The sequence below is a fragment of the Sitophilus oryzae genome, unplaced genomic scaffold (assembly GCF_002938485.1).
Source record: "Sitophilus oryzae breed Bouriz unplaced genomic scaffold, Soryzae_2.0 scaffold_1297_pilon_pilon, whole genome shotgun sequence".
Lineage (NCBI taxonomy): Eukaryota > Metazoa > Arthropoda > Insecta > Coleoptera > Curculionidae > Sitophilus > Sitophilus oryzae.
This window is the reverse complement of record NW_022145945.1, coordinates 3,409,570-3,431,731: the sequence shown is the minus strand read 5'-3', so window position 1 is coordinate 3,431,731 and position 22,162 is coordinate 3,409,570. Positions and strand designations below refer to the sequence as shown.

Below are 22,162 nucleotides of genomic sequence, written 5' to 3'. Positions count from 1 at the left end.
TATGGAAACATAGATATTACATTAAATTTACAAGAAAGAAAATCCAGAAAAGATCCAGTGGTTCTCAAAATTTTAACAAAAAATAATTTTTTTGGAAATTTTCGAAGTAAAATAACTCCGTTATTTTGGACTTATTTGAAAAACGATAATGAGAAAGTATGTTTCTTTTATCGAGATCCTACCACCCCTTAAAATACATGCACTTATTTCTGGGACAGCCTGTATATCCCTTCGTACGACAGCTTTTCATCAATTGAGAGTAGTGATGGTTTCGTTTGTATTTCACTTTCACTGGAAGAAATCAAATTACACTAAAACTAAAAGAACAGCTCGGACAGTGTAGCGTGCCGCTTTGATCTTTTTACGCTCGGATTTGCGATTCCAAAGAGGGAGAACACTAGAGCGGCGAGCTCTCTCGCCACAACCAATAGCCGCGTAAGCGGCAGTCAGCCCAGAGATGTATTAAAAAAAAATTTACACGTGACGTAAAAAATTATTCGTATATATATGCATTCTCATGCATAAATATGCATTCTCAAAGAAAAACATTTAAAAAACAAATTAATTAATTTATTTCTAGAAATAACAGCAAAATGAAATAGGTACATTGATTACTTATAGTTATTTACGAATGTTTCCAAATTAGGAGCTTTCGGTTTTTGTTTGCTACATTTAAGTTCTTATTAATATTCTTTAAGATATTAATAAATTAACTTTTGCGTATAATTTTAACAAAAAATACATTGTAGGAAAATTTTGACAAGGATGGTTGAATTTAATTGTCTGAAATAATTTAACGAATTTACATAATATATTTTCATTTAAGGAAAGTTCTTCAAAATTGTTCTGATAAATTTTATAAAAAAACTTTTTTAAAAATAAGTTTTTATAAATACACTAAAAAGAATAAAATAAACTTTTTCTTTAAAACTTTTATTATGAACTTATAACGTCATTACACAATTTTAATATTAATATATAAAAGCTTGCCGCGAGATTTGAGTGTACAGTTGCACTCATAAAAATCTGGTACGACAACTTTATCTTGTAATTCCTGGTCTAGTGGTCTATCATAACACAAACTTTGAAAATGAGATAGGGTAGACACAGGTTTTAGTTAATTTACTTGTTTATCGATGTAGAGAAATCTCGCGACAAGCTTTTATATAATATTAAAATTGTGTAATGGCGTTCATAATAAAAGTTTTAAAGAAAAAGTTTATTTTATTCTTTTTAGTGTATTTAAATTTAAATAAAAGCTTGTTTTTAAATTTTTTTTTTTGTAAAATTTATTTTCTACTTTTTAGTTATGCTGGTTTCTCAGTGCCACGCATTTAAACTCAATTTTTTTCTTAAATAACTTTCTATGGGCATCCTAATAATATGTATATCGATTTTCATTAAAAAAGGAGAACTTAAAAAAAACGACAGCTGTCAAATTTGACAGTTCAAATGTGAGACAAATAAAATGAAAACCGACTATGGGGTAGGGGGCATCCAATATATCGATTTTTATCAAAATCGGACAAATTTGAAATTTTTTTGACAGCTGTCAAGTTTGACAGCTCAAAATTTTTTTCTTTCATTTTAGCCCATGGCCATCATCGATTTTTATCCAAATCGGACAACTTTGAATTTTTTTTGACAGCTGTCAAATTTGACAGCTCAAAATTGTTTTCTTTCATTTTCGCCCATGGCCGTCCTATATATCAATTTTTATCAAAATCGGACAACTATGAAATTTTTACAAAAAACAAAAATGCAGATGCATGCTACAAAAATATTTTAACTGAGACAAATATGTTATTTTTAAAATATTTATAAATCTTTTATAAAACAGTTTTATAAATATTTTGTAATGTACTCAATATTATTTTGTAAGCGTTATCGGAGAGTTTTTAACGTACTTCTAAATAAGTATATTGTTTTATAACCTGCGCCTATTTCGTGTTTATAACTATCGTATTAATAAAAAAACTAAAAATAGGATATTTTAAGTTTTTGAGCCATTATTTCATAATAAAATATAAAAAATTGTGGAAGTTACCATATACGATTTGCAGTTGAAATTTAACCTTTAATAACTTTCAAACGGGAAGATTAAATGAAAAATCATATCAGACCTTTTTTCAGGACCGTTCAATTTCTTACAAGCAATAAAATTTTAAAAAACGCAATAAAATTTAAAAAAATGTTTCTCCGTGTTATTTAAATGGGAAAAAGAAAATCCCGATTAGACACTTCTTAAATCAATCAATATGAAGAGCTCAAACTTTACCAGATTTTTTTTCATCATCGTGAACGATATTTTCACTGTAATTCAAAAGATTTTTTTTTTGATGAACCCTATGGTATAGTAATACATATTTAGATTGAAATAATCACCTGCTGGCTGTTGAGGAATTGGTTCTTGCGGTTCTTGTACAGGTTTTTCGATTGAATTGGACAAAACGGGGGCTATGCTGGCTTTATTGGCTGCTAGAAGGTCTCCTAAGAATTTATAAGAAAATATATCATTATTTAAAAATTGCTAATGACTGAAAAAACTAAAAGAGTAACTCTAAATATTTTATTAGAATCCAATTTCATATATTCATATCAAATAAACTTTTTGTCACGTGATTATGCTGGACCGGCACAGCGTTGCCCACTTTTACATAATTTCTTTTAATCGAAATATTTTAGGAAACAATAATAAATTAATTATAAATATATAAACAGTTATCATTTACATCATCAAAACTCACCTCCTTAACAGCACTTAAGGAATATAAAGGGTCATTACTACCGTCACAGAATTTGCGTATTCTGTGCTACCGCTTTGCCGTTCAAAATATTCTAATAAAGTTTCGATGACTTTTTTAAGGCCATTAAGTTATCTTGTACACTTCGCACGAAAAGAGGTTCTATAAAGAACAATGTTCGACTGCAATGTCTGCTAGTGAAAAAATTTAAGCTTAAATTATCACAACACAATTCAGTTCATTAAAGTGTCAAAACGAATGACAACGTCAGAAAATAAATAAATAAATGTAGATTTGATCGTCTAATATTTTTAGTGTCTTGTCCTGGCCGGTTAAAAGATGCCCAAATCGTATTTTTAATCATATCTCAATTTTTTCAAATGGAACGAGGGTGGCTCATTAGCATATTTAGAAAAAGCATTTTTTTACGAATAATTTGATACCACACACTTGGTATTTTGAGTTAAATTGTCGTTATGAACCGCATGTTACAATTTCAAATAAACCATAAATATAGCAAAATGTCAAAAGTTGACATATGATATGTCATTCGATTCAGAGTGTCATTTTCTATGGAATAAAGTAAAAAATACCTAGGTTGCCATTTAAAAATCAAAAGTTGTAGTCATTTCCGGTGAAACCGGAAGTGACCGAAAACAATAAAATTGAATACGTCAATCAATCCCAATTTATGTCATATACTAACATACCAAATATCGTTGTTTTATCTGAAAAAATAAAAAAGTTATAGGGGTGAGCTCCTTTTGAGACGCACCCGGTATAGAGCGTCGGCTACCTCTTGCATGTACTTGTGATGTGTGTCATCAGTGTTTCACAAGTATACATTGTACAGGGTGGGTCAAATTCGACGCTTTTAAATGGAAACACCCTTTTCTATAGGAGATAGACGAAAACTAATATCGGTGTCTGGAGCTCAATTTTCATCAAAAACATGATGGTGAAAACCACACATCAATATCTGTTACCGTTTTGGAGTTACGGGGTGTTTTTCAAAAATTTGCATTTTTCACAAATCGCTGTAACTTTTTTGCCATGGAAAATTTTGAAAACATTTCCAAAGCACCTTTTTACGTAGAATTTGATGGTTTAAGTATAATTTTTTTAAAATTAATAATTTAAGAGTTATCAACAGAAAAATTGATTTTTTATTTGAGACACCCTCTATATTTTTAATTAACTGAAAAGAATTTAAAATTACCTTTCCAAAAATATAGCACACTTGATATTTTGTCATAATCCCTTTCGAAATACAGAATTTTTAAAAGTTCGCCACTTTTAACTAGTAGACTTTGGACCCCTTATTGATAATAAGCCCTTAATGGAACTCGAAAACATATTTTTCCAGCAAGACGACGCACCGCCTCTGAACGCTGAAGTTATCAGCAAATTTTTGCAGCCAATTTCAAGAATAATTGGATAGCTAACCAAGATCACAGCCGTTGGCCGCCGAGGCCGTGACTTAGTGCCCATGGATCTAATCCTATGGATATATTTGCGGAAGAATAATCCTTATTCTTCCGTATAATCTAGACAAGAACTAAAAATACTTAGCAGTTATGAGAGGGTACCTTTCAACCCCACTGAGTTAATGAATTTCGCGAGAAATTTTCAAAAACGGCCCCGTTTGTCCATAACAGAAGACGGTCGATATGTCGAACACCTGAAGCAAAATCTCATGTCTCGGTTTGCTATTTATTTTTATTGTCATTAGATATAGTTTAAATGTGTTAATGTTTGTGAAATATAGTTTAAATTGTTATAAAATTCTGCATCTCTCATTGCAAATATTATTTTCGTTTTAATTGCTCACCGGCTAGTTTTTTTTGCATTAGAGCCGGCGCCATTCAAAGCCTACTTATACAAAGTGGGCGAATTTTAATAAACTCTATATCTCGAAGAGAAATTGAGCAAAATATCAAGTATGCTATACTTTTGGAAAGGTAATTTTAAATTATATTCAATTAGTTAAAAATATACAGGGTGTCCCATTTAAAAAATCAAATTTTCTGTTGATAATTCTTAAATTATTAATTTAAAAAAAATATACCTAAACCATTAAATTCTACGTAAAAAGATGCGTTGGGAATGCTTTCATAAAAATTCAAACAGCGATTTGGTATAAATGCACATTTTTGAAAAACACCCCGTAACTCCGAAACGGTAACAGATATCGATATGCGGTTTTCACCATCATGTTTTTGATAAAAATTGAGCTCCAGACACCGATATTAGTTTTCGTCTATCTCCTATGGAAAAGGATGTTTCCATTTAAAAGCGTCCAATTTGATCCACCCTGTACAGATACCTAATAATCATCTTATATCAAAGATTCCACCTTTATATTGTTGGAAAGTAATACTTGACTTACCTTTTGGAATCGGTAAGAAGGAGTCTACTTCCAAGCTGTAAAGTTGGGGTGCTCTATTAGGAATCTTCAGTGATTCGAAATTTTCAAAACTTGGACTGGATGTCAAAGGAAATGTGGCCCTTTTGTCTCTATCGTCTGTTTTGGATGATCGACCAAGACCAACTAATGCTAGTGTAATTAATATCTGAAAAAGAGAGCAAATGTTTAGGTACAGCTTACTCACTAACCAGCTAGTCAACTCCGCTTATTTTCGCGTACCCGCGCTTGATTTGGCTTGTTTAAGAGTCTATTGGCTGTAATGTTCGGGTCGCTCTCATGGGTCGGTTAAAGCGGGTGTGTGCCCGAAGGAAATATATATATTATATTTCAGAAATCTTACTTAATGCTTAGCCCGATCCTGTCGTGTTAAGCCACATCCAAAATTTCAAACACAGGTGCTTTGATTAAGGTTTGCAGAGCTTCAGAATTTGCCATAAAATAGCGAGCAATTTGTTACCAAACCATATAAATTATATATCACTGTAATCACAAAACTTCAATCTATTTCCGTATTGTAACGGAATTTTAAATTATGTCTTTATTTTCGAGAAAATTTAGTCCAAACATAAGGAATATTTTGTTGATGTTTGAAAATTTTAAAAATAAAGAAGTTGTCTAAAAATGTGCTACAATACGGATATAATACAATCCTTTATCTTTAATTTCCTTCTTCATTTGTCCAAAAATACCTAGCCAGTTTTACATAAAACGTTAAATGCCTAACGCTTATTTGAAAAAGTGAGCTAATTTCCTAATAAGCCTATTTTAATTTTAAAAGCGAAAACTACAAAATACTTAATATAAATCAAATGACATCTAAACACGCTTTTCTATTTACACTTTTTTGTAGCTTTTATATTATAATATAGGGAATCGATAAACAAGATAGGTATTGTTAATATATTTTAATTAAGGTTTATGAAATTAATGAACACAGTTTTGTTGATTATACTAAGGGTCGGCATTTCTGGTCTTGGGTGCCGGTTTTCATGTGTACGAAGAGTACGGTCAACACGCTTAATAAAATAAGATGTAGTGAATAAAGACAGAAGGCGAGTATTTTCCCAAGCGCATGAAATCAACTCAGATTAAGTAGTTATGTAATCAATACTTCGTATTTTTGCTCACTCCGACTTACTAGATTGCCATAACGACTCACTCCTATACATGTCAACGCCGACCTAAAGGTTTGCTTGCCAGCGGGGTATACTAGGTACTTGAATAAAATATATTTTGCTTTATACTCAAAAATTAAAGGACATACATTATTTATATTAAATTTGTCTTATTGTAACGCTATTAGCAGTTAAAAACAATAAATATGTATTATATAATTAGAGTTTATCGAAAATAAAAATAGGTATAGTTTTTCATATTAGTTCGTGATTAGAAATTGCCCCGTACAGTATTCATTAATACGAATGTGTTCTTTTCGTTGGGGGCACAACTTGTTGTAGTGCAAAGAAGGCGAATTTTTTAAGTTGCTGTGTTGTAGTAAAATGCAGAAACAATTCAAACAATTATTATTGTGTATGTGCCCAGGTACGTATTGCTAGGTTTAACATAAAATTTTAAGGTGTTATACCGTGCTGGCAACTGTTACTTTTGGGTCGGCGTTTACATGTGTAGAAGTAAATAGCATAGGGATCTTATTAAGTCGGAGTGAGAGAAATGCGACCGACCGACGCGACGCGCGACGGTGTGCTGTTGCGGCGTTGCCGATACGCCTTTCCTTATCAAGTAAAGTAAAATCACGATCTCAAACCGCTTATTTTTAAATTACTTTTTTTTCAAGAGATAGCTAGATAAAATCATTAGACATTTTTGTGAGCATCTGCAATGGAGTTATGAGGATATCGTTAGGGTGTCATTTTTTTATAACGAGAAAACTTCAGTAATCGCGATAATTTAAAAACTCAACTTTTTAACACATAACAGGCCATAACTCAAGACCGCTTTAGATATTGAAACTTTTTTTATTTTCAAGATCGGATATTTTACAATATGTTTACATAAGAAAAATTCGATAAGGTTGTTTTTTCCATTCAAAAATTGTAAACAATCCATCCATTTACTTTTAGAGCATATCAATTTTCAGCAACCGTGTAATTTTTTTATTGATAAAGATTTTCACATACTGTCTACAAAGAAAATACAGCAGAAATATTAACAAAGTTCTTGAAAAAACTACAATCTATTATTTCTAATAGATTTCGAGATATCGATTTTTGAATTCAGAGTTCTAATAGCGCGACCACTATCGAACACCGACTCAATTCCACTTATTTTTACCAAAAATGCAAGTGTTTCTAGCTTGCACTTAAAAAAATTCAAGCTAGAGGAAAAATTACAACGACTCGTTAATAAATAAACAAATCAAGTATCACGAGACGTAATTAAATCGTGAAGCTAAACGCATGACATACACCTTTCCCTAAAACTTTAAGTTCGGACAGAGGTATTGATTGGGTCGACCGGTCAACCGCGACAAATCTGCTATATCCCCTTCCACGTGCTTCCACGTCTCTTAGCGATGTGCACAGTTTCTCGGTTTATTTCATACGTTTGGCAACGTGTTTACTGTCCTCTCTGTTTAGTACATTATAAACGCATTGTACTCTTCTTACATACAGAAATCTCGACCCAAGACTAACCTTTGCCAGCCCTTAGTATGTATACTCATTAGCAAAATATTTACTGGAAATAAGGGTTACGTTAACTCGTTCTGATTCATAAGCTCATTTAACTAATTTTGACTCCAAAAACACGTAATGCCACGTGATCAAAACTAAACAACGTCAAGATGTCGAATGAAAAGGAATCAAACCAAGCCATCCCTGACGCCGTTTTTTCGTTCAATCGTATTGTAGTTTTGTGCCTATGGAATAGTAGAACATACTTTATATGGCCTGGCCTGCTGTAGTTAATATTTTTTTATGCTCGAACCATGCTAGAACTAAAATGTCAATTTTAGGGCTACTGCGATGTAATTATTATGGGATCACATGGCATTTAATATTGTTCTTACTCTATACTTCCTATTCATCTTTACATAAGTAAGCCCTGAATTTACAGCCCTTTACATAAGTAAGCCCCATTATCATAGTCAATAGTCTCATATAGTCAAATAGTCTGTATAAAAAAAACAAAGTTAATTATTAAGCTCATTTTCTGTTTGTTGAGAGATCTGTGTCTCTTTTAATTTATTTGGCTGATGAGAAATAATGAAACTGTAGTGCTTGATGAAGAAATTACTTTCACCCAGCAAAAAAATGTATGTATGTTGTCACGTTAATAATCTCTTTTTTTTTCTGAAAGTAAAATTATGGTAAATTTACATGATGAACATATATTATGATATGGTATAATTACTTATCCGGTAATAATAATTATTCAAGCGCCATAAAATCCTTTTAAGGACTAATAAAAATAAATTAAAATATTACTTTCCATTTTCTTTCTATATTTTTTAGATTAATTACATTTTTATGAAAATATATGAAAATTCTCATCATTTGTCAAGAGTTTGTTTTGTTTTTTTCAAAAAATGAACACTTTTTATATTTAAACGTATTTCAAATCTTTTAACGGTTTCGCAGTAAACTTTTATCAAAGCCACCCAATGATTTTTTTCTCGCATTTTACCCTTGAAAGAGCCATATTAAACCGCGAATATTTGCGAAACCGCTAAAAATTTTGAAATACTTTAAATGCAAAACATGTTTATTTTTTAATTCTCTATCTAACGAAGAAATAATATACAGGGTGTTCCATTAAAAAAAAACGAAAAAAAAACTATTTTATATTTTAAAAATATTGGCATACAATTTTGTACACCCTGTATGGTTTAAAATTACGATATTTGTGTCAAAGTAAGTACAGACCCACTAGAGTAAATACCTAATATAGTTTTGATTTCAGGACATTTCTAATATTTTTAATAATTTTTATAAAAAAACTGAAAAAAAATATTTTTTTATTTATTTATTAATATCTTTGTAACTGTCTAAACATATTTAATAATTTCTTAGGATTATATAAAGTGATTGCCGGACGCTGTATATTTTCTTCTGGATAAACAATATAAGAAAATTTTATAAATATTTTGAATCAATAAAGAAGGGTTATTTTAAATAGACAAAATCATACTGATTTTTTTTATATTTCACTTTATAATTACTGTTATTTCCATTCAAATTGTTTTTTTAAATTATCAAGGATATACCACAATTCACTGGGTCACTCATAAATTTAAATTAAATATTCAGTTATAGTTTGACTGTATTAAACCATTAATTTTGTCAAATTGTTTCAGAAAGTGAACGTAAAAAAATAGTTTTGGCTTTGATAAACAAATTATACCTGTCTATCCTTTTCAAGGATTTGAAATTAAACATTAAGTAAATTAAAACACTATGTATGTGAAAGAAAAATAATATCTTAGATTTATAAAGAAAAAATATTATTTATTGGGATTTTATTTAATTTGAAATCCATTTTAAACAAAAAAGAAACCAAAACATTTTGATTAGACAAAAAAAATCATTTATGAAGGGAGAGGGTAGTGTTCACCCTTCTTGTATATATTATAGTGTTACGTCTTTCGTCGGTTCCGTGTGGATAGAAAGTCACAATTTATTTAAACACAATTTATTTAACACTAATTAACAAAAACAATAACGATAAAAGACTTAAAGAACTATTTACAAACGATTTATAATTATTTATCTAGAAAGAATTTATTTTGAATTTTAGCGCGTCAACTGTACTCGTCTATTTATATCTGTCCTCTTCAGGCCACAGCCGCCGGCTTTTATACCCACAGCTAAAGATCAGGGTTAGGAAAACTACATGTTACTTTTAAAAACTACATAAACTACATTACATGTAGTTAACGTAGTTTATGTAGAGGGTGTAGTTTATGTAACCTATGTATGTAACTTTCAAAGGTAATGGTGTGGATCCGGTGGCTGACCTTGAAACGAGTTTTTGCTGCATATAGTCACAGACACTACGCATGCGCACATCTTCGATGTTGCCAGATTGCAAGTTATTTTGGAACTATTTTCAGTAGAAAACAAATATATGTTTTCAGTGTTTTTTTGTCAATATATACCGTATGATCAAAAAAACGGCGTCCAGTTGGCTGGAAAATGACGATTGTGGACATTTCCCATATAAAATGACAGCGATCTTCATTTCATAGTCATCGCTGCCGCTATTTTTTTTCAATCATAGTACGCGGTATTATTTATATTATTATTTTAATATTTCGCACAACACGTGGACGCTTATTATGTATTTTCATAGTCAATAAAATTAAATAGAAATAAAACTCTAGATTCCTATAATTAATCTAATTGCTCTAGATTATTATGCTACGTTTAAAAAGGGCTTTATTAAAAATTCGGAAGTTTTTTCTTTTTTTTTTAATTTTTAAATGCTGTAGCTTCATGTCATGTTCATAATAGTTTTTTTTAACATTCCATCAAAACTACGGAGGCCTTAAAAGGCCTTTTAGTCTCCGTAATTAAATTTGTGTAGAATCAGCTTCAGCAACATTAACAGTTACCTTGTTTAATCCTGCTTATACATATATTGCATTAATTTTTCTGCTACCTTAAGATTTCTCTATTCTTACACTTAATTTATGTGATTTTCTTAGCATATATGATTTATAAACCATATTTTTCCTAATGGAAAGATGGAATAGGATATGCAAAATTAAGTTTATTTTCCAAACAAAGCATAATATAGTATTAAGATTAAGACATAACAAATATTATAAGAAAGATCTTAATATAAATCACAAACTAACTAAATCTTAATTTGGTCTTGTATAAACACAGGTATAAAACTAATAAGATAAAAACTCAACCTTCACCATATTGTCAAGATTTGGCATTATAGGAAACAAAATATTACAGTAAATTAAGAAAAGAATATCAAACTACACGATATTAAATACTATAATGTATTCTACGACACAAACCATATCCCTTCTAAAGAGAAAAAGATAAAACATAAAGCTTATTTTAGTCTTATCACCACACTCTTCGATAAAATATATGTCTAAAATTGCTATTAATCCACTAACTTGATATTTTTAAGAAATTATGATACAAATATTATAATCAAAGTATATTATATTCGTAACATTATAGGTAAAATGTTACCTCTATCTCCCACTGACGTTCTATAAGACTCGTCATCGAGTACTTCAATACATCAATACATATAATCAAAACTATTGTTGCCTGAAAATAACTGGAAATTAAATAACTTGAAAGAAATAAAATAATTCTAATAAGTTTAAAACTATTAAGAAAAAATTTGTAAATGATAATTTTTAATTCTAATGTAAATATATAAATAAATGTTATTAATATTACAATTTTATATATTCAATTTTATATATCATTTCTTAAGTTTGGATATCAAGATAAATCTGAAATTATAAAATTAATTAGAGAATTTGTATTATTATTGATTAACACTCAAAAGAAAATTTTCAACTGCAAATAATTCGAAAATAAAGTGCAATTTGGCAATATCGACGATGTGCGCTTGCGTAGTATCGATGATCAAATGCAGCAAATATGGCCTTCAAGGTCAGCCACCGGATCCACACCTTTACCCTTTCAAATATCAAAGGTTTGAGGTGAGGTTATAATAAGTTGAAGCTTTAAAAACACATAATGTATTTAAGAAAACAGAAGAAATATGGCTTTAAATATAATATTTACATCATATTATACAAAGAAAAATTATTCATAATATCAGTACATAGTTTATTAACGTAGTTTTCATGTAGTTAATGAAAGGGAAAAGACGTAGTTTTTGAAGAAAAACTACACGCAGTTAATCAGGTAAATTATGTCTTAATTAACTACTTCTGAACCCCGCTAAAGATTTCTCGAATAGTCCATAGATCGTTAGGTACGTAGAGAAAGTTTCGAATGTTCTCGTATGTACTACTCCATTCCAGTGGAACTCGATTCTTCTCGAACGTTCGAATGAACCATTACGGTGTCTATTCTTTAATGCGATGTTAAGGTCATCTGGGGGCGGAACATATAGTTGGGTTAGGTCGAGTCCACACGGGTCCGCAACAATAGTCTTTTTTTGTGAAAGGCAAAACTTAAAACATTTAGTCAGTGTTGTTACAATAGGTACAATTGTACTATTTTGGGTACATTTGATAGTCAAGGAGTACATAGGTACAGTTGCAAGAAAAAATGTACAGTTCTTACTTCTCAAACCCAAACTAACCCAAACTTAAACTCACATACATATTTTTAGACGAACGGTGATCGGGGTGATACGCGATGCGTGGATTTGAAATGCAGGTCGCTAGAGAAGTGTCTAGCCCTAGCAGTCAACTTTTAAGCTTGACCAATCAGGTTGGTTAGCGTGGTTATTTGAAGGGTGTTAATTCATTTGTGTTTGTCAAAAAACTCTAACGTGATTGGTCGGGCGTAATAGTTGCCTACTAAGGCTAGACACAAGTGTCGCTAGGAGCAGAGGGTTTAATACAGATCAAACTCCTAGCGGCCCACATTTCAAATAATGCCAACGTGCCGGTTGACAACTGACTTGAATGACGTCAGGGTGCCATCCACATTATCCTAGAAAAAGCGGATCGGCGTATCGGCGTAACGACCTTGAAACTATTTCCAGAAATTCTATTGGCTAAAAAATTAATCTGTCAAAAATTTCAGCCAATAGAATTACTGGAAATTGTTTCAAGGTCGTTACGCCGATCCTCTTTCTCTAGGATAATGTGGATGTGGATGCACCCCTCTGATGCACCCTCAAAGATACTATACATGACCCCACATTTTTCCACGAAAAATGTACAGTCCCACTTAAGAAAGTACAATTTCGACACCATTTATAGTACAAAAATTTTTGCCCTTGTAACAATGCTGCATTTAGTATGACAGTGCTGGACAAAGCGGAGGCCATGGGGCACAGGCTCCCATGAAATTAGGTTAAATATTAGGCTTCTAGGTTAAAAATGGCACCCTAAAGAGCATAATATTCTACTTTTTATTTGGGCCCTCCTAAAATAAATTCCTGTCCGCCGCTGAATATAGACACCCCAAATCTCATTCAAATCGGAATATCTGTTCGGTTAAAGCCGGGGGCATGTATAGCCGCTCATATTAAAATATGTTAATAAAAAGTTGGTAGGCAGTTCCTTTAGTTTCAGAGTAAAGGAATTTTTCCAATTTTTTTTATCTCAAAAACTGCGACTTTGACTGATTTTGATGTTATTACAAATTTTGTTGCAAATATTATTCCTAATCTTAAATTGAAAACCGCGTTTCGCTAGCTACTGTAATTTTGGAGTTACGATTTTTTAACCCCCTCCCATACCCCCTTACCAACCCCCCACCCCCACCAAAAATTAATGGCCAGATTCTCGGGTGCCACAGTATTTTTGTGCCAAATTTGGTTAAAATCGGTTCAGCGGTTTTTGAGTTATCGTACAGACGGACAGACAGACACCATGAAAATATTTTGTATTTAGGTCATTTATGACCCAAATAACTCATTTTGAGTGAAATTATATTTTTTTTGCCGATCTTAATAGCCTACCATACCTATTGGTATGGTCGGCCAAAAATGTGTTTATTTTTTGAAAGCTTGATGCCCCCCAACAGGGGTGGATGGGGAAGTGGAAACCGGCTCGGGAATAACAGGCAACCGGCCCGAATCCACAAAAACAAAATGACCACAACGAATAAACATATTTTATTAATTAATATACAGGGTGTCCCAAAATAAGTGCAAGTATTTTAACTAGTAGTATATTTTGGCCTCAGCAACACGCCTATGAGGTTTTTTTTGCAAAAATTTGGAATTTTTTGAAAACATTTTTGGAAACTTTTCTATTTTTAAGTTAAAAACATAATTTCTTGATAATATGGCAACATAGGTAGTAGATTAAATTTACATGAAAGAAAATCCAGAAAACATCCAGAGGTTCTCAAAATTTAAGCAAAAAGCATTTTTTGTTTAAATTTTCAAAGTAAAATAACTCTGTTATTTTGGACTTACTTGAAAAGCGGTAAAGAGAAAAAATGTTTCTTTTGACCAAATCTACCCCTCTTAAAATACTTGCACCTATTTCTGGGACACCCTATATAAGTAAGGGTGTTTTTCGCTTGGGTGAAAAAATCTCTTTTGCCTCCGATTTTTTAAAAATATTGAAATTGCCTTGATCAAAATTTTTGTAAAGATCAATTTTGTAAAGATCGGAAATTTGAATTTTTACTACAAAATAGCTCAGTTTCACAGAGTTCTACTATTTTATTTCCATTATCGATAACGGTAGTTTGATCTTGAATATGGTACGATTTTCAATCACGATTTTGAGAAACTTTAAGGCTTCCTGATTCATTCAGTTCATATTTTTTTATTCTGGCCCAATCCTCTGTGAAATACATCATTTTTAGCTTTTCAGGTATATACTTTTTTACACATCGTAGAAAGAAATTCTCTCTTTTCTGGTACAGCAGCAGCCTCGTCGTGTATACGTGTTTTAATTTTTGGTAAAATTCTCATCACGTAACTTTTACTCGTTTCTACATTATTTGGCATCTTGTCTGATAATGCCATGACTCAAACAAAAAAAAACCTAGGCAGTAGATATGAATGTGTTCTGAGGTTACAGAAAAATTTCAACTTTAATAACTCGGTTATTTTCGACTTATTTGAAACATGGTAAAGAGAATATATTATGTTTCTTTTATTCATATATCTACCAGCAAAATAAAAACACTAAATCACCACAATACACCAAAACACTTTTACTTTTACACTGGCGCGCGTTTCGCTAACCATGTTAGCATCATCAGCAGATGATTATAAACTAACAGCCTATAACTACCAGCCCTGAAAATATTTGCACAAAGCAGCACACAAATTAAGTGCACTTATAGACTCACCTTGTATAATAAAACATTTCAAACGGAACAATAAATAGATGTTTATTAAAATTATAAGTGTCTCAGAGAAAGATATCTAACAATAGTTATTTTACAAATTGGTGTTTATGTTTAAAAGCAACTGACTATTATATTGATCTAATTAAATAGTTAATTAGGCAGTCACTAAGAATCTTACGTAACTTTAGTTAGAAGATTAACCATTTAATTTTTGCTAAATCAATCTCTTTTGAGCTCTGATCGGGACCGGCCCACCGGCCCACCGGGTATTTTCCCGTTTTCCCATATGGCCCATCTACCCCTGCCCCCCAAGGACAAATGAAGCACTTTTGTATAGAGGTAAATTTGATTCCAAAAACAGGAAGTAGTTTTATATTCACGGAATAGTAAACCCTGTAGAATATAGCGTGGCTTGAGCATAAATAATTAGAGGAAAATTGTTATTACTATAAAAATTATACGTAGCAATAAAAGAGGTGTATCGCAGAAAAGTCAATAGTATTCTCCGCTTTTATAGATTAAATTTATGTATCCAGCTCTTTGTTATTTCAAATACCTACTGAAATATTTATGTATATGTACAGTAAAACATTAAATAGCAAGGTGGGAACGTCATCGACGTGCTGGAACTTAAATGGGAAAAATGGTTGATATATCACGACTTCTGACATATATAGAGAAATTATAAGTTTTAGCTATACAAAGGTATCAATAAACAGTGGCGGATCTCGACTTTTTGGAGCAAGCCTTAAATTAGTAATAAATATAAATTTGTCTTGTTCCCGAGTGCAGTTTAAAAATTATATATAATAGCTCTAAAAGCCTAAAAGACTCATGGCTTGATTGGTTATTATCTTTCTCCATTTGTTTCTGTCTTTCGCTTTTATTCTCCACCCATCCACACTTATCCTTCTTAAGTCTTCTTCAACATCCTTTTTCCATCTGGTTCTCGGTCCTTCTCTTTCCACCTATTTCACGTTTCATTATCATACTAGGAATTCTTGCTTGAGCCATTCTTTCAATGTGTTACAGCCATCTTAGTCTTTGTGCTCTTGCTACTCCCGTTATACTCGGTGCCCGACATAGTTGCTTTAATTCTTCATTTGTTCTTCTGGTCTATATGTTGTCTATCTTCTTTCCTACAAAAATCTTCCTCAATAAGTATTTTTCTTTCCCAAAAATCTCTAGCCTCGAATTTTCCGTTGCATTGAACGTCCACGTTTCACATGCAGCACTTTTGGTCGTATCATTGTTTGGTACATTTTGATTTTTAAACTTCTAGAGATGTTCTTACTCTTAATAATTTTCTGTAGTGCGTTAAGACGTCTATTTACTGACCTTATTCTTGCCATAATTTCTTGAGTTATATTTGGTTTCCTTAGAAATACGGCTCCTAGATATGTGAATGTATCTACTTCCTCAAACTTGTATCATTTCCGTCTCTCAGAATCTATTTGTAGACATCCTCCCTTCTCAAAATCCCTACCTGACCACTCCATACATTTCGTTTTCTTCTCATTAAACACTAAGCCTACTTTTTGCCCTTGATTTTCTAGTGTTTTGGTCACCCATATCCTAATTCTTTCCGATCTCTTGCAAATCAAATCAAATCATTTATTGCATGTTAATAGATACAAGTATCCTTACACAAAGTCATATTTTGTAAAATGCAAAATTATAAAATAAGCACAACAATTATCAAACAGTAATTTAAAGTACACAAAAAAAAACAATAAATAAACAATGTAAATGTTTTGACCTATAACCACGCTATAACCCTTCACTGCTTTCTAAAAAATCAGTAACACTAAGATAAGCCATATCAAGAAGGTGGCTTTTAATTGTCGTTTTAAATTGATGTCTTGGTAAATTTCTGACATTTTGAGATAATTTATTAAAGCATGCAGGAGCATAATTAAGGCTGGAGTTCAGAGATCTTCCGAGGCGCAAACGAACAGGCTTTATATTCATTCTGTTTCTGGTTGCATAATTGTGTTGTTCATCATGGGTAGTATCTTAGTTCTAGGTTATCCTTTACAAATAAAAGACACTGGAGGATATAGCAACATGGAAGTGTCAGTATTCCCATTCTTTTGTAGGCGTTTTTTGTATCTGCTTGATAACTTAAATTTCACAAAATTCTCAATGCTTTTCTTTGCAGTCCAAACAGTCTGTCAGCATGAGCTGAGTGACCCCAAACAAGTATTCCATAAGTAAGCACCGAGTGAATGAGAGCATGATAGGCAGCTACTAACACATCACTATCTACACACTTAGCCAATCACCGAAATGCATACATGCTCATGAAAACCTTCCCTGACACATAGTCTACGTGACTTTCAAAACTCAGTTTTGTGTCAAATTTTATTCTCAGAAATCGGACACTGCAGAAATCTATTTTATATTTTGTTTTAAGAGAAAAAATAACTCTTTCTGTTTTAGTGTCATTCAGGCATAATCGGTTTGCCTGAAACCAGTCACCAACATTTAGCAAAATCGATTCAAAATCAGTTTGAATTTCTTCAGGGAATTTCCGAGCACATAAGATAGTAGTGGCATCGGCAAACAAAATCATATTATTCTGAAGTGTAGTCACGGGTAAATCATTAATGTAAATTAAAAACAATAAGGATCCTAATACTGAGCCTTGTGGAACCCCATATTTTACAACACTCACATCAGAAGATATCATCTATGATAACTAAATCATCTGCAAAAGCTAATTAGTCATCTGCTAATGGCATTGGTTTCTTTTTGTATACAGAAGGCGTTCTCTGTTGATTTGGCATCTTAAAAATTACCAAAGGAAAAACAATTCCAAAAAATAAGATGTTTATTATGATCATAGATTATGAATATACAGGGTGTCCGAGAAATAAATGCAAGTATTTTAACTGGTAGTATAATTCAACCCCAGAAACACGCCTATGAAGTTATTCTCGCGAAAAAAAAATTGAAAATTCAAATTTTTTTGATAAAATTTTTGGATTTTTTTTAAATTTTTAGTTAAAAAACATAATTTGTTGATAAATTGGCAACATAGGTATTAGATTAAATTTACAGGAAAGAAAATCCAGAAAAGATCCAGTGGTTCTCAAAATTTTAGCAAATAATCATTTTTTTTTTGGAAATTTTCAAAGTAAAATAACTCCGTTATTTTGGAAAACACGCTTATGAGTTTTTTTTTCGCGAAAAAAAATTTTGAAAATTCGGAATTTTTTGAAAAACTTTTTGGATTTTTTTTTAGTTTTTAGTTAAAAAACATAATTTCTTGATAATATGGCAACATTTACAGGAAAGAAAATCATAAAGAAGAAAAAAGAAAGAAAAGATCCAGTGGTTCTCAAAATTTTAGCAAAAAATAATTTTTTTTGGATATTTTCAAAGTAAAATAACTCCGTTCTCAATGGTAAAAATTTAGGGTTGTTTATATTTTTTAATGCCACACCATAAAAAAATAAAAATATAAAATTTTGTCAAAAAAATGGGGTCCCTTATCATTCAGGGATATAAAAAATTCACAGATTTTGCAACATGCGCAACCATCATAGGCGTATTGAAAATACAAGATACAAGTCGGCGGTTGTCGGCAATCACCTGTTTTTTTACATTTTATATTACTTTGTGACGTCATTTGGAAGAGCTCAATAGAAATATAAAGAACTAAACCTTGTTTGGAAAGCAATTTGACATTCGTGACGTCACCACTCCGGCAGTCTATGGTGCGTCCAGACCTGACGAGCCGAGCGCGAGACGAGAGCAAGACAAGAGCGAGATAAGAGCGAGACGAGAGCGACACATTTTCTATCCATTTTACGCCATTTTGGGATCATAGTGAAAGAAAGCCAAACACATATTAAATTGCAATTGAATATACCAAAGATGGCCAAATAATAACGCATACAGTAATAAATTTTTGTATCTTTAATATGATATTCGGTCTTTAACATGGTATTCATCGTCGGTTTTCCCCCTTTCGGCTGTTTTTCCCTTTATCCCTTTACACGACGTTTTTACATAATGCGTTTTTAACGTTTTTAGAACAAAATGTTAAATAAAAAAAGTTATTGGTAAGGTTAAGAAGCACATTTTAACATTACTATAGAGTATACAGGGTAATTCAAAAAAGTGTTGAGGATATAACATATTTTCTAATGGGAATACCCTATTTTTATTTTATTATTGGATTATACATACGTACTATTCGGTAATTTTCTTGCCATTTTTGATATTATATATCTAAAATTAATAGATGTTGTAATAATTCAATTTGTTTAAAGAAATGTTGGATTTCGGTAGGGTAAAATTATCAGTGACATAGAATTTGTAAATTCTATCAGAAAAAAATGATAATACATACGGTGTACGATTTGAAAATTTGAGATTACTTAATTTTAAATGGTCGAAATTTATAAATCAGACCTAATATCTCGCAGACGGGCGGGCCTACCAAAAACACGTCCAGACTTTCGAGCTTTCTTTGATCGGCCGTTGGAAAACCGACAGCGGACGGATAGCAACGAGGCTCCGTGGGTTGACTCGCGACGCTCTCGCGAGACTCGTCCACACAGCGAATTTGGAATGTCTCGCGCTCGTCTCCCCAGGTTTGGACGCACCATCGTATCGCTGATCGCCATTCGCAAATATATTCCAGATACGTATAGTGAACAAGTGAACCGTTCGCAACGTTAAATAATTTTGATATTTAATTTTTATCGTGATGGCTTTTTATGAAAGTGTATACATAGAATTAATTGCATTAATTTGCAATAGCACTTCGAACCCACAGTTTTGTTATGGAGCCAGATTAAACCAATCAGAATGAGTATTATGTTACCGTAAAGCCCGAATATTGGTTAAACGTAGAGTTGCCCATAGGAGCCCGAAATATACCAAAAAGTGGGTCAGTTTCGGTTAAGTTTAGATTAGGTCTATATTTTTATTAATTCAAAACCAACTAAAACCTAATTCTAATCTAACCTAAACTCACTCCTTCTTTTGCATATTTCCGGCTATTACCTGGGTATTCCTAGGTTTAACTAATATTCGAACTTACGCTGTAAATTTATGGAGGGCCCATAAATTTAAATTTGCCGTACAACAAAATTAAAAGTTATAAATCATACTATTTTTTTATAGAAATGATGAAATAAGGATGAACGGGGTGCCGGTAGACCAAGAAGATACTTGGAATGTAAGTGTTAATTTATACTCGAATTGAGTTGCCTCACAGTATAGGCATATTTTGAACCCTTACCGTGCATAGTTACTGTAGATAAAAATAAATTAAAATATAGTTCGCTCCAACGATAATTTAGTTTGCAGCTTCTTTTCATCATACCTAATAAAAAAACCATGACAACCACTACTTATAGTATGTACCTACATATGTATTTTTAAACATCATTAAGAGATTTAAGTATAAAAAGGTGCCCATAATGTGAGTAGCGGTATTGACGGTTTTTTGTTATGAGGAAAATAAGCAGCAAAATATATTATCGACTGCAGCAACTATGTATTCCTAGTTTACATTCAGTATGTCCAATTAATATTATACCTATACATGCTTTTAAACATTTTCTACCATTATATTTTGATAGTTGAGTTTTTGAAATTATTTGTTAGCTTCTTACACAAAACAGACCCATAATAATTCAAGTGTTTATCATCCAAGACTTTCAAGAATTATGAAGTAATCTCACGTCAATTTTTTTTTAATTATTGCATGCCTTAAGTATTTGCAAAGTTAACAAAAATATTTCTTTGCATACCTTGCAATTAATATATTTCGTCTAATTTATCAGTTCTGCATCATATCCGAAATTCAGATTGTGTGTGACACAACGAAGAGTGAACGTGCAACGTGAAAGACAAGAAAAATGGCAAGTAAAAAAAATGTAAAATTTTAATTATTAACTACACAGTCCTTCCCTTGAGTTCTTCTGCCTAAAATCTATATTGCCTTCCCTATGATTTTAAATATAAATGATTGAAACTCATAAAGTTTACCACAATTTAAACTTAAAATAATTATTTAATTATTAAATCCATAATTATATTAAAAAATAACACTTACGAAGTTAATAAATATTAACTATTATATACATCATTTAATAATTATTCTGATAAAAGCACGCTGGATTTTTATTTTAGAAATCATAAGGCTATAATCATTAATATGACTATATGTATTAACAATAGTTAAATTAAAATTTATTTGAAGGAATGCCACTTGAAGTATTAACTCGGAATAATTATTAAAAACTGCTCATCGCGTTATCGATGTCGGCGTCTTGTGACTGTTGTCTGGCTGATTGGCCGTTTAGGTATCTATAGTTTGATTTCAGATAATGCAGATTTTAATGTGCCATTTGTGGTTTTTTTATTAGAATTTTTTTACATATTTGGTATACTCTATGAAGTGCTCATGTCCATTTTTCAATTATTAAAGTGCCTATTTAGATACATTTAAAATTAATTAATTAGTGTATAGTAATTGAATTATACAATATTCAAACGGTAAAAACTATCAACTTATCCCAATAAATATTTGACCACGCCTTGGATTCATTTGTTTTAACGCCTGTTGGCGGTAGAAACCATTCTTTGTCCTAAGTTGATAATTAAAAAAATTATAATCATATAAAAAATATGGTTATTAATCTAAATTTATTATTTATGTGATTCTGCTCTTTCTCGTATAATTTGCCCCTTGTTTCTCATGCGGAAATAGTTAGATTTAAATAGCCAAACTGTACCTAACAACCCATGCCTTGACATATTTCCTTTTAAAATAATATCGCTTTCTTTATCCGACGGTCCAGACTCGACCTTGCCCTATTCAACTTAAGTACGTGTTGACAGGCAGGTTATTGAACCCATGTTGCTTCTAGCATGTCGTTTTTTCAAAGATGGGTCCCATATAAACGCGGCCAGAAGTATTTTCAATACTAAAATAGATAACCACCAGACCTACTGAATATACACATAAAATTTCATCAAAATCGGTCAAGCCGTTTCCGAGGAGTATGGTA

The 22,162-nt window shown here is 31.5% G+C and overlaps 1 protein-coding gene across 1 annotated transcript in view; it reads right to left on the bottom strand.

Moving 5' to 3' along the window:
• The window catches only part of LOC115874577 (proline-rich protein 36-like), a 57,453-nt gene that overhangs the window by 21,207 nt on the left and 14,084 nt on the right, over nt 1-22,162 (bottom strand). Inside the window, exons 2-3 of the mRNA XM_030889770.1 lie at nt 5,134-5,317; nt 2,386-2,490 (exon numbers count right to left, since the gene is read on the bottom strand). Coding sequence (XP_030745630.1) covers nt 2,386-2,490; nt 5,134-5,317 — 289 coding nt within the window. The remainder of the gene's footprint in view (nt 1-2,385; nt 2,491-5,133; nt 5,318-22,162) is intronic.